Here is a 12853-nt window from a genome sequence, read left to right as displayed (position 1 = left end):
CATCTACTAATCAAAAGAATGCAAAGGTCAACATCATCGTTAATCAATGAGAACTCAAAGTAAAAACAAACCTGTTTAAAGCGCGGGAAAACTTGAGTGACCAAGTTGGTATTGGTTTTAGTTTTACATTTAATTGTTTGAGACGATGGTGCACGTTATATGGACCAATCACAAAGAGATGTAAAGCAAAAAACCAAAGCTTTCCAGGATCACTTTCGAAACTCAATTGAAAATTGCTCTACCTTGGATCATTATGGAGATGATTGGTTGGAAACCCGACAGATAGTTTTAGTTATAGTACGAGCAAACAGACGCAAGTGAGTGAATTGTCAGGGTGTTCCCAATATATATATATATATATATATATATATATATATATATGTATATATATATATAGATATATATATATATATGCTGAAGCACCGTTTTTTCATCTTAGCTTTCTGCCGGCTCTCCTATCCAGACATCTCTATTAACTACGCGTGGATGTATGCTCATGTCCATAAAATGTATAAAACACTATCCACATTCATTTGTAGTCGAGACGTAAACGAGATGGAATTATTCAATTATCTATTGTGACTATAGCTACGTAACGGCAGATCCAGCTAAATAAAATGAAATTAAATAACAAAAAGCATACAGTGATAGTAAATTGATTACTCACTGCATGAGAAAAATCATCACTGTCAGACGAATCCAATAAAATATTGAAATTGGAGCGCAGTCGACATTTAGCGCCACCGAACTGTTTCACACTGATATAGAAAACTGTAGGAAACGAGAGTGGACTGGTCTTTGTTTTGTTACACTCCAACTTTAATTTTAATAGGCTCAGTACTTACATATAAAGTCAAAGGCTTGGGTTTCGTTCGGAAAAGATAAGAAGTCTTGCCTTACTTATCGGTTCAGATTTTCTTGTTAACATCAACAACTTAACATCAGGTAAGCTTGTATACAGTCTGTCAGTGATGAATATTGGAAAGAAAAATCCCGCTTTATGTTGAATCGTAGCGGAAATCACATCAAAACTGTATTTATACGCGATAGCATGGGGTTAATCCTCCTGTTTCATTTAAATTGCTTCGATAAAAGTTACTGTGTACATCATTACTACGTGCAAGTGGATTTATGCCTTACAAAAAATCTCCTAGTGAGACCATATCAAAAGTTATCCAAGCAAACGTTGTTCCAATAGAAGGGGGATGGATGAGGGGGGAGGGGGTGTTAAAGGGTTCTCGACAAGTACTTTGGCTTGCCATGGTCAATGAAAGATCTCCGAACAGTCAATGATTACCCACCGAGCGGAAACCGGTCATTTATCAACCAAACGATCGCGGTTACTTTGGATCACTCTCTCATTGAGCAGTCAATGACCAGTTACCAATTTAGGTGGATGCTACAAACCAATCAAAGAGTTTTTCTTTGCAATTGCTCTCGATGGATCTTGCACACTTCAAAATTCACTTAAATCTACATTTACCTAAAGCCACCTCTCTTTAATTGCAACCTCCCTTAGGGCGCCTAAGTGGACTCGTCCCAGCTCACTAGCAAGCTTTCACGCTTAATGAAACAGGTTTACAACTATCACGTCTTTCAAGAACAACAATGGTGCAGAATTAAATTTTCGTTGTAGAGACGTGAAGGCAGTCATTGAAGGCAGGTTAGACTAAACACACTCACATACTGTGCCACATGCGATATCCATCGATGAAATGACATACTAGGACTAGTTAATGGTATGCTACATGTATTCTCTTACTATGACTTCACTTACTAACCATTTGTGCTAAAGATTTTATCAACTTCTCGAAATTACATCGTTCCTCTACAAGAAGTGCAATTTATTTTCATTTCTTCAGTTTACTCTGTAACCTCTGCTCCTCGTCGTGTTTCTCTGTGATTTCGTCTAGTCTCTTCGTCCAGTTGTCATAAAATTCTTGAACTTCCTGCATCAGTGAATCCATCATGTCTAGGTTCCTCTTGGCCATTTCGTACCCAGGTCCTCCAAGAAGCTCAAGTTCATCTATAAACGACAATGCAAAATGGTTGTTATCATCAAAGAAGATAAATGGAGACTACATAACTGCCGCGTTTCATTCATTCGTTACAGTACGCAATAAACACAACTGAGATACGGGATGAACACACGTAAAAAAACCCATTCAAAAAATATTGTCTGGTTTTTAATTCATTAAAGAGCTGGAAAACTGGTGAAAAGCAAAGTCTAAAATGATTGCATCATCATTTATCAAGACAATATAAACAGTTTTTATGATCTTAAATATATGAAAAACAGTAATTGGTGAAAAGGAAAGTCTACAATGATTGCATTATCATTTATCAAGACAATATAAACAGTTTTTATGATCTTAAATATATGAAAAACAGTTCCAATACCAACTCATCTCGAGAAGGGTGCAATATTTTGGAATCTATTATGGAAGAACATCCTCTGAGGTGGCTGGAAGGGGTATAACCTTAGACACAAATGAAAGTTGCATCATATTGCATAATATCTCTACAAATTATTTACATAATCTGTAAAAACATTAGCTAGACTCACCCATCTCAGCCTTTTTCTTCCAATGTCTCATGTAACCGTAATCCCAAATAATGCCACAAGACGTGAAAAACAGCAGCAAACCAATGCACGAGTAGATGGCGTTTCGAAATAGGGGAGACTCGGCATCAAACAAACCAGACGAGCGCTCCACTGCCGCGCTTTCTTTTGGTTCCTATGAGAAGGAAAGGCAAGTTTATGCAGGCCAAGATTTTAATTATTTAGTCACTTTCACGAGAGGCTCGCTCCAAATTAAAATATGCAATGACTGTGCTATCATGCAAATTAATTTAAAGAAAGAGTGCGAGATCTCATACTCAGCTAAAATCTGTTTTCACAGTTTCCAACTACAGTCAATTAGACCGGATTCATTGCATGAATGTGGTCAAAATTTAGCAGAAGGGAGGGTGGCCATTTGATAAATTATAGAATAAGTTGAAGTAAATAAACTACACTATACCTATAATTGAAAAATGGTGATTACATTTCGAAAGATTGACTTAAACTACTGAGACCTCACCTTCATAGGGTTCGTATTGTCCTTCACTATCTGAAAGATATCAGCTTGTCTGGAAAGAAAATAATCCTCGATGCAGACTTGGAAATTCTTTGCAGATAGCAGTCCCTCTCCAAATACCACACCATAGTATGAGTTGTGGTCAATAATCTTATTCACCCGGAGCTCTTCACTGGAAAATTCCTTCATTTCTCCAGCGACGTACGTATCAACTAACACGCCCTTTAAGTCATCCTTTCGATTCTTCAGAGGTTCCACAATTGACTGCAAGGTATCGAAACCTGTGAGAACATAATTGCATAACGTAGATACTCAGTTAAAGGCGTAATTCAAATTGAGTTTTCAAACATTGCTCAGTTCCTAAATACTCCATGTAATTGTGATAACAAATCGTTTATATACTGAAGAACTTTTTTACAAAATGCCCTTCTGGATATTGAAGAATGTAAAGATACAGGAGACAAAAACTTTAACCCTTTCACGCACATGATTTTATCAGTAATTCTCCTTAATATCTGCTTTAAAATTTTCATAATGTTGGTTTAGAGAATTTGGTACTGGACCAACAAATAATCGTCCAGTTGATATTAATCTCTATTCTCATGGCTTGTCCGCTGGATATTGTATTAACATTGTATTGATATTGTATTGATATTGTATTGATATTGTATTGATATTGTATTGACATTGTAAGGAGAAGTTATGTCAGTCACTTCACAGACCTCAAGAAAAGTTTCAGAATTTCGAACAAGGTCGCTCTATCACAACAAAGTTTTTAATTTGTCAGCCCGCGTTTTAGAAGTCGACTTCGCTCTGTCATCAAGATGAACATATTTTTGCTGGGTCCTCAAGTGAATATAATGAATAGAAAATCGCCTCCACTGTTGTACCTACGATAATGATGACTGACTCTGGTACAGACTGAAATGTACATGCCGACTAGCCCATGATTCACAAGAAGCACTCTTGTTCCAATAGTTTAATCTATAGCAGAATATGATTTATCACATAAACTGCGGTGTTATACAGGGATTTCCGGCTCTGAGAAAAGCCGTAACAACACACGTGAAAAAATATCGTATTTTTTCACGTGCGTTGATATAGCCAATCAGCTGCTGACACGTCACTCGCCTTTGGCGCCACTCGGTCAGGTTGATCAATGAACGGCAAAGCCTTCACGATTCTCAATACAAGTTGTTTGTTGGAGCTTTCTCAAATTATGGCGGCTAAAACACTAAAAAATCCGTATCGCTGACAGACAGTGAGGTTCAAACTTTCCTAGAAAGGGAAGAAAACCAATATACAAGAAGAAAAACCGAAAGTTACGTATTCAGTGGCTTTGGTGTTAGCATTTCTCTCGGTTGAGAATTAAAATCGACAACTGGAGGATTTGCCACTGACCGATTTTCGCCGTTTACCTGAAAGTCAGTAAAGGGCTATTGTGTTTATATGATTAATAAAATAATACATGGTTGCTTGCAGATATGGAATTTCTCTTCTCGTGTTCAACTCGACACCTCACTCGTTCGCTGCGCTCACACTTGAAGAGAAATTCCATATCTACGCACACCCATCTATTATTCTCTATATAACTAAACACATACTTTGCATTTTAGCATTTTTGTTCAGTCCAAGCCGGTACTCGGTTGAATTTACCACTGCTGCGATCTGAAATGACCATAAAAATAATTCAAATAATATATTGTTTTTAAAACGTCCATGGTGAGTATAAAACACGGCATAAGAAATTCCCACCACCGGTACAAAAAATAATTGGTAATTAAATGAAAGAGGTAAAATGTGAAGTTACCCAGTTAATTGTACAAGCTTTTTCAGTCAGTTGACCTACCGCTGAACTATTAGAGAGAGTAACGTTACATAAACTAGGTTCTAATATGGCCTGAAACATTCGATAAGATTCTGAATGTCAAGTTCATGATCGACTATTTTTTTCGTCTATGAGCAAACTGCTTTAGGTGACGTCTTTTAAAGGGGAACAGTTTTAATTGAGGGCAGAATAAACCCACCTTAGTTCCATAGAGTTTGACGTCAGTACTCAGTGTGATGGCTGTCAGAGAGGTAGTCACAACACCAGTGAAAATGGACGTGATAACGAGGCCAACTAAAACCCAGATTATTGCGAAGATGCGAGCCACAAAACCCCGAGGGGATCGATCACCATAACTGAAAGAAAACGAGAGAACGGAAATCAGTTGAGATTCGATTACTCACTAATTTATCTATTCGACGTTTCTTAAAACTTTTGGTGTCTGACATGATTTGATACTACTCTGGTTTAAAGATTTAATGAGTGTAACCGAGAAGTTACAATTCATTGACCCAACGTTTCGACACTCCTGTTTAGTGCCTTCATAACACCCTGAATGTAAGGAAGGGTCTGTTTGGTGCCTACTTTTTGTTTCAAGTCCTTTTTCAGGTTGTTTCATGTTTATTACATCACGATAATTAAAGGCACGCTCACCGGCAGCAGTTCTACTTGATGAAATAGTGGATCGAGTGCAAAGTTTGTTCAACAAATAGCCAGGTGCCAGATCATTAAGACATTTACACATCACAATAGCACCAGCCATTGAAGCGATCCTCAAACTGCATAGACATAGATCGTATTTTGGAAGCCCTAAAATCATTCTGACTACAAAGTTGTTTTCTCAAGCTTCTTAATAACTCATAGAATTATACCTCCAAACCGAAGGAACATAGTTTTCATATCAAACATGCAGAAGTCAATATCACAAAACAGCCCCCAACATGAAGCTCGGATAGGAGATACAGAATACAGAAACTGAGTACGAGGATTCGGTCATACACGTGGAACATTTTCTGTATTCTACGACTACACTCACCCTACGGTTGTCATGGTCACAAAAGCCCACCAAAAGCCTTCTCCACTTCCTTTGATAAATGACCTCGGAAATTCATCGGGATTATACCATGTGTCCTTTGAAAAGATGAGAACATCAGAGCGACGAAGATGATTACTATGAACTAATTAATGAAAGATGCGGGAAGAACCGACACTACTAAACTCCAGTTTCCGTCAAACATTCTTCCATGGATTATAACTGGAGGCTTTTAACGTATAGACATAAATAGATGTCTTTTCCAGTTTCTGTCATCTTGAAATAGATGAAATTAGGTCTAATAAGGGTTATTTAGTATAGTTTCAATCGCTTTTCACGTCTCAATCAATGTTAACTTACACTTTTGCTGTAAGCAGTTTATCTTAAAATCAAAGACTTATTATCATTATTATTATACCTTGGCGAGAGAGAAATTAGCTTATGCATATTTTAGACTTTATGAGAGCTTGTAATTATACTCTAACGAGTAACAACTCTAAAGACTCCTTCGTAAATATTTAAACCGGGATTCGGCAATAAATATGGCTTCCGAGAATAATAAAATGATTGGATCAAATTTTACTCACCAGTCCCCACATGATTATGCCAGACAGTAAGGCCATTAACATAGTGAGAAGGAGCACAGGCCACCCAGACAGTACAGAGTTGAATACGGCGTTAGCAGAAGAACCAGGCGGTTCATCAACAACAATAAAAGCCACTCCAGGTGAACTAATCAATGGCATGAACCTAAAATCATTCTGATAATTTCTTTCATCCTTCTTCCCGCTGATAGGAAACGTTATTGTGTCTTCCTTGTCAAGGTTATCGAGTGATTTTATTCGCACGAGGTTTGGTTGACGTTTTTCGTGGTAAATGATCTCCGATGGTCCATCACCCTCGGAACAGTTCCCACAGCAAAGCGGTACAATTTCTTTAAGAAGCAGCGGAAATAGTCCGGAAGGTTCTCGACCAGGTCCATTGTCTTGTATGTAGGGTGGGATGTCGTACCAATTAGCAATGATACGCTTGGGGCATTTGCATTTCTCTGAGAAGATAAACAAACAGACAAAGAAATAGACAAAGAAATAGACAAAGAAAAAAACAAAGTCAGGAAAAATCCAGAGGGCGAAAAACATTCCAATTGAATTTTGCGAGTTTGAGAATAAGAAAGCGTTCATTAACACCAATGTTTAAATTAGGTTGAAACTCTAGATATAGCAAAGTTAGTGTAAACATCATATCATAGAGTTCCCACAGTATCTGTAGAGGTTACATCAATATTCTGGTAGGAACAATCCGCTAAAGTCCCGTTTAGCTGAATAATAACCTTAGTTATGGAAATCTCGGGGTGACGGGTTTCCTTAAAGAGAGTGTTCGACGTATTTGGAAGAATCAATTAACTGGAAAACTGGGTCCAATCTAGGGTTAGGTTTATCACTCTATAGGATTATGTCTATGCACACTGGCGCACTATAATTACCGGAGATCGCCCAAAGGTAAGAGTGTTTTGAAAAAATTTGCCTCCTTTAACCTGCAAAGTAAAAAGGGCTAAGGCACAGGCGGCATAAGGAAGGAAGTCGAGTGCTCTTATCCTGGCGCTATGCATATTGCACAATTTTTAGTCTTAAAAGGGTGAAATTTTAAATGTTTCAGTATGGAATGTTCAATGATAGGCGAGACTTTACAACATAGTTGAATTTTGGAAAGATGTGCTCTGTTATATTTTTTTGTTTTGTTTTGTTTCAGTGTGGTAGATGCAGTTTAGTCGAGCTAAAGGAGACTGGTGGTACTGATTCTCCCTGCTTTCTGCCATACAATCTTATCATGCTAATTCGGAGAGTTCGGTATTGAATCGACTGGTAATTCCCCAAATGAATATCTTTCTCTATTCTCACCACTTTTCTGCTTGATATTGTACCAGTGTTGTAAGGAAAAATGATGTCTTGATTAATGATGGGTTTTAAAGGGTTGAGCGAGTTAAAGGGTTGATTTGGTGATAGCTGTCGTTCTCTCGAAGTGAAAGAAATTTGTTGAATAAGAAGACTTATCTTTCTGGTAAAGAATCAGCGTTTTTGTCTCACCTTTTACGCGAAGATGCATTACTGCACTGTTAGGTTGACCGACATTGTTATCGGCGTGGCATTCATAGAAGCCAGTGTCACCTCTATTCAAATCTTTGATCTTAAGAGTTCCGTTACGAAAATCTATAATGCGGTTCTCGGTTCTATTTAGAAATCCTTCGGGATTCGATTCGTTCGTACCAAGGTACGTCCAATTGAATACTGGCTGAGGAGATGCAGAAGCTTTACAAGTTAATAACAGGGTACTAAACTCTTCAGCCTCCATCTCTGTTGAGCAGTTTTTTTTTCCCTCAATGCAGAACGATGTTATTTCCGGCGCCTCTGTGATATAAAATAACAAAACAACTAATAAGTATAACACAACGATGTTATTTCCAATGGAATCTTGTAAAAATCCTACAGCCATGTGATTTTCCATGATTGTTTAGAGTTCATAATAGTGTAGTATATACATTTATACTTCAGCAAGTAAAACGGCGCTAAGTCCTCGAAATAGCGTGGAATCTATTCTCACGAAGTAGTTTCTTTGCTCTAAGAAGGTGAACGGAGGAATGAAGGTGTAGAGGATGGAGGAATAGAAAATGCTCGGACTTCAGGGAAAACATTTTTGAAAGCGCGTGCTTTGTCTTCCTTGTAAGACCTTTGTAGGGCTTTCACAGATGAAGAGACACATCTTTTTAATAGGATATGCTTTTAATAAATGATGATGATTATTTTCTATTATTATTATTATTATTATTAAAGGAAGGGAGGAGCAGAGTAACGAAGGGAGAAAAGATGAGAGACGGACGAAGGGGGAGAGGGAGAGAGAGGGAGGAGCAATTTTGGCAAGGAAGACGAGGAAAAAAAAACAGGGAAAACAGAGAGGAAACAAATGAAAGAAGAAGGAAATATCAATGGATATTTCGTTCGTGAGTAATTCAGAATCAAGGACTGTGGTTTTGTGCATTGCTAAGTTCGTAGAATGGGTTTAAGGGCTGACTGTTTAGACTTACGAGGCTGTCGTTGAACCACATAGGTAGCGTTGAATCCCCTCCTTGTTTCTGAATCATCAGACTTGAACTCTATTTTCATTCTTTCGCATCGAGATGTGATGTCAAACTTTGTCCTGCTTCCACATTTTACTTCGATGATTTCCCAAGTTTTTGATTTATTGCATTTGTCTAATACTCTGACGGAATCATAGTGTGTACATGTCTTACTAGGCTCCAAGTCAAAGTCATGGAATGTGACTGTAATTTTCGAGATATAACCTGGTTCTATGATCCAACTGAAACAAAAAGCACAACAAAACGAAACCTTTTTGATGAATTTCTTTCCATAAATTAAAATGGAATGATGATAATGGTATTAAAAACAATAATGATAATAATAATTAAATTAAGGATGATGATGACGATAGCTATAAAGATAAGGATAGTGTCGATGGTAGTGATAAGGATAATGATGAAAAACAGACCAAGAATAAAGCATTTTAATTAGAGTGAACCTATGTAAATCTTTTTCCATTGATATTCATAGTTACAGTTTAAACTATGGACGCCCGTCCTAATGCAAGGGTAAATTTTTTTCCTTTTTACATCTTCTCTCTTTTCTAAAAATTGGGAGCAATCCGCAAAAATGAGCGAGTTGCAAGCAAAAATCTGGCCTTTGATGGTGCAAAGTACGATGGGCAGTGGAGGAAGTTGAGCAAAGTGAATATATACACGAATAAAGAACATATTCATAGATTATAGAAAATAAAGGTGCATCAATTAACCTACATGCATTTTGTGTCGTTCGGATACCCTTCATATCCTCCGGGGTTTGTGAAGTTTCCTTTTGCATCGGATAGTTTGATATCCTCCTTTCCACATGTGCCTGGTGTTGAAAAAGCAAGATTTTTTAAAAAAAATATAAGTTATCCAAAGATGCATACATGGTCATCTTTTCACGCCACCTTATTACAATCCAGCAGGCGTATGAGACAACCCCATTAACAGAAAATAGAATAAGCAACGATAAATCAAAGCTAGAACAATGCACGTGCTATTGTTTGCAGAAGAAATTTAACCTGTGCATTAACGCAAGTCATTCCTGCAGTTGCCATAAAGGGCTTTCATTTTGTCCTCCATGGTGCTTTGAGAGCAGAACCATGTAGTTCAAACTAAATAATGCGAAAGAGACAGGACTTGACGCTAGAGACTTACAGAAAATCACGGACGACCGTTAAGGAAACTAGGGCGTGTTTAAATTAGAAAACTTGACGAGTAAAGCACTAGCTCTGCATGTGTGTTTCAAATCTGGTACGCTTCTTGGCCTAAATGTCTTTTACGAAACCAAAATGTGAAATCAAGACACTTTGTGTTGTTCAAGGGCGGGAAGGCCACGGATGAATTACTCACTTTTTTACTTGGAGATCAATTCTGGTCGAGGAGCTATTTCGGGAAATTCTTAACAGAAACTTCTCTTCTTTTTATAATCGAGATTTTTTTTAAGACTAGCCATCTTTAATCCCGAAACTCCTGCATGCTATTCATAATAAAACGCTTAGTCCTCAGCCGGTGATCTCAGAAAGAGACTCAAAACAGCCAACTGTCACAATGCCGTTTTGAATTAGCGAATTTTTTGGCCTTATCACGCAAGTTCAGTTTCACAATATTTTACAAAGAAGTCTTGGTAAACTTAAGCTAATGCTCGCTGAAATAACGGAGATCAGATCAAGATGAGGGCTTTTGCGAAATTGATCAATTAATTTTGCTTGGTCGCTTTTGACTTCATCAAAGTTTAGACGTTTCCAGCATATCGCCACCCTAACTTACCAATCTTAAGTCATTAGGGTAAATTAACATACAACAGTTTCGAAAAAGTGTCGGACGAAAAAAAGTCTTAGTATTTTCCCCCAAATTTGAACGATATATCGTACATACGATACATCTTTGTCGAATTTCAACGTCATCCCCACAATATCTTCTATTTACTTCTTTACCAGTAAAGATCGAATGACCAAAACTTTTTTCTTGCAACTTCTAAAATAAATTACTCTAGCTATTTTCGTTCGTATATTATACTCAGCTTGCAACACCTGCTGCAACTTTTCCACCAATAATTGAGCCCCGGAAACAAACAGATGTCATGTCATGGCCTTTTTCAACGAGTTCTTGCGGCAAGACGAGAAAATAATTCATCATTTTCTTATAAATGTTTTCGTTTCCTAAGATAACTCATCTTTGGTTTTTTTTTTCTTAGTTTTAAGGTAACTTATGATAAATTTCGTGTCAGATAATATAGATCTAAATGATCACAGCAATTAATTTTTTCGGGGACAAATTTATAATTTATCCACTGTAGAATTTCATCTTCTCTCTTCTGCAGGCCAAATAAATATTGAATGTTACAAAGTTGTGTTTCACAACAAGTTGCGCGATCTATTCAATTCCGTTTACATTTTACCAAGATTCGAAGAAAACATATATTTCCGTTTGCACAGAGTAATAAAAACACTGCAAAAATTTGAGATCTTTTTTGTGTTTGTGAAACTTTTATGAGTAAAATTTTAGTAGCAGAGAGGACTTCGTTCTTCTTAAAGAAGGTGGAAAAATGTCTAGAAACATTCTCTATTCCTTGCTCATGAATTGTGGCTTCAGTTATGGTGATAACAGTTGAATGGAAGTGTCGAGGGCCTTTAAGCTGTTTTTAGTAGTGCTTATAGCATTGTGGATAATTTGACTCTGATAATTATTATTTGGCTGATAATGGTACTGCGTAACATTTCGAAACATTTCCCCCTCCCAAATTAAAGCAGCGAATAAACTGCGAAACAATCCATATCGCTTTGCAAAATGATCATTATCGTTCCCACTGAAAAAAAATTATCTTTAAAACAAAACACAGCTAAATTATAATCAATTCACTGATATGTCTTGGCGTTTCGTTACCACAGAATATTACCAACTTCAATAGCGACATTAAAATGCTTCATATAACTAATGAAAGAATCTTACTTGTTAGTGTTTGCTTGTAATTTTCTGCTTCTGTGCTCAGAGATAATGCCAATACTAGCTTCAAAAGCTGCAAAAAAAAGGTTCAAGAAAGGATTGGTTACCTGAAGGTAAAAGCAATTTTCCAATTTCAGCTTAAACTGGAGGAAAATGTCGAAACCATGCAACTGACCAAAACGAATTTCATCCAGGCGAAGGTAGTTTCGCATAGCATGTTCAACTTGCTCAAGTAAAGGCTTGCCTTTTTTCTCTATTTCTTCCCTTTTTTGGCGACCGGTTGAGTCTCAGAAATACGTGAAGAATTAAAGGCTACATTCGGTTTAAGATCGGTTTGAATTTTCGCTGTCGATTCGAGGAAATTCTGTGCAAATGCAAATTTCGTGCATGAATAGTTTATTACCACCTGACAGGATGTCATTTGCGCCAGCCAATCATAGCTCGCTCTAATTGAACAACAAATTAAACATCAACGGGTTTGAGTAGAATTTGAATAAAGCGTTGTCAAGGATGTCTTTGGTCCTACGTGCTCAAGATATGGACTAAATATAAACAGAAGGATGACTCCGCAACACAAATTAATGAAAAAGTCTGTCATACACCTTCTTACAAAACTGGTCGTCGAATGCAATCGAATTTAACTAAACGCTAAAATATTACATGAAATTTTATGAATTAAAGGTAATATTTTTGGCCAACAGCAATTTATGAAGGTACATTTTTTAATATATTTCAAATATTGAAATTTAATCGCGGTTGGAGGATACTATGACTTATGGAAAAATGCCTACCTTAGGAAAACAAAAATAAATACAAAGGTTTAAGAGAATGTCTATAACATATGCCTCTGA

General features: G+C 37.0%; 1 protein-coding gene across 1 annotated transcript; it reads right to left on the bottom strand.

Moving 5' to 3' along the window:
- Positions 1-797: 797 nt before the first annotated feature.
- Positions 798-12363, bottom strand: LOC131787435 (uncharacterized). The gene is made up of 12 exons (XM_059104544.2): positions 12178-12363; positions 12009-12075; positions 9789-9885; positions 9021-9295; positions 8026-8346; positions 6529-6989; positions 5945-6039; positions 5108-5264; positions 4685-4748; positions 3084-3361; positions 2567-2738; positions 798-2026 (listed from the first exon to the last, which is right to left on the bottom strand). Exons 1-12 carry the CDS (start codon positions 12217-12219, stop codon positions 1851-1853), a joined length of 2205 nt encoding a protein of 734 aa, XP_058960527.2. The 5' UTR covers positions 12220-12363; the 3' UTR covers positions 798-1850.
- Positions 12364-12853: the final 490 nt, after the last annotated feature.

The sequence above is a fragment of the Pocillopora verrucosa genome, chromosome 13, assembly GCF_036669915.1.
Source record: "Pocillopora verrucosa isolate sample1 chromosome 13, ASM3666991v2, whole genome shotgun sequence".
In the NCBI taxonomy this organism is placed as follows: Eukaryota; Metazoa; Cnidaria; class Anthozoa; order Scleractinia; family Pocilloporidae; genus Pocillopora; species Pocillopora verrucosa.
This window is presented reverse-complemented; position numbering and strand designations above follow the sequence as displayed.

What these genes read in the sequence shown, in the direction of transcription:
- LOC131787435 (XM_059104544.2), bottom strand. Translation starts at nt 12,219, where the DNA reads ATGCTATGCGAAACTACCTTCGCCTGGATGAAATTCGTTTTG. An exon ending in CCTGGATGAAATTCGTTTTG is followed by an intron (nt 12,076 to 12,177) that starts GTCAGTTGCATG and finishes TTTTTTTTGCAG; the next exon opens with CTTTTGAAGCTAGTATTGGC. An exon ending in GAAGAAAAAGGCTGAGATGG is followed by an intron (nt 2,027 to 2,566) that starts GTGAGTCTAGCT and finishes TGTCGTTTATAG; the next exon opens with ATGAACTTGAGCTTCTTGGA.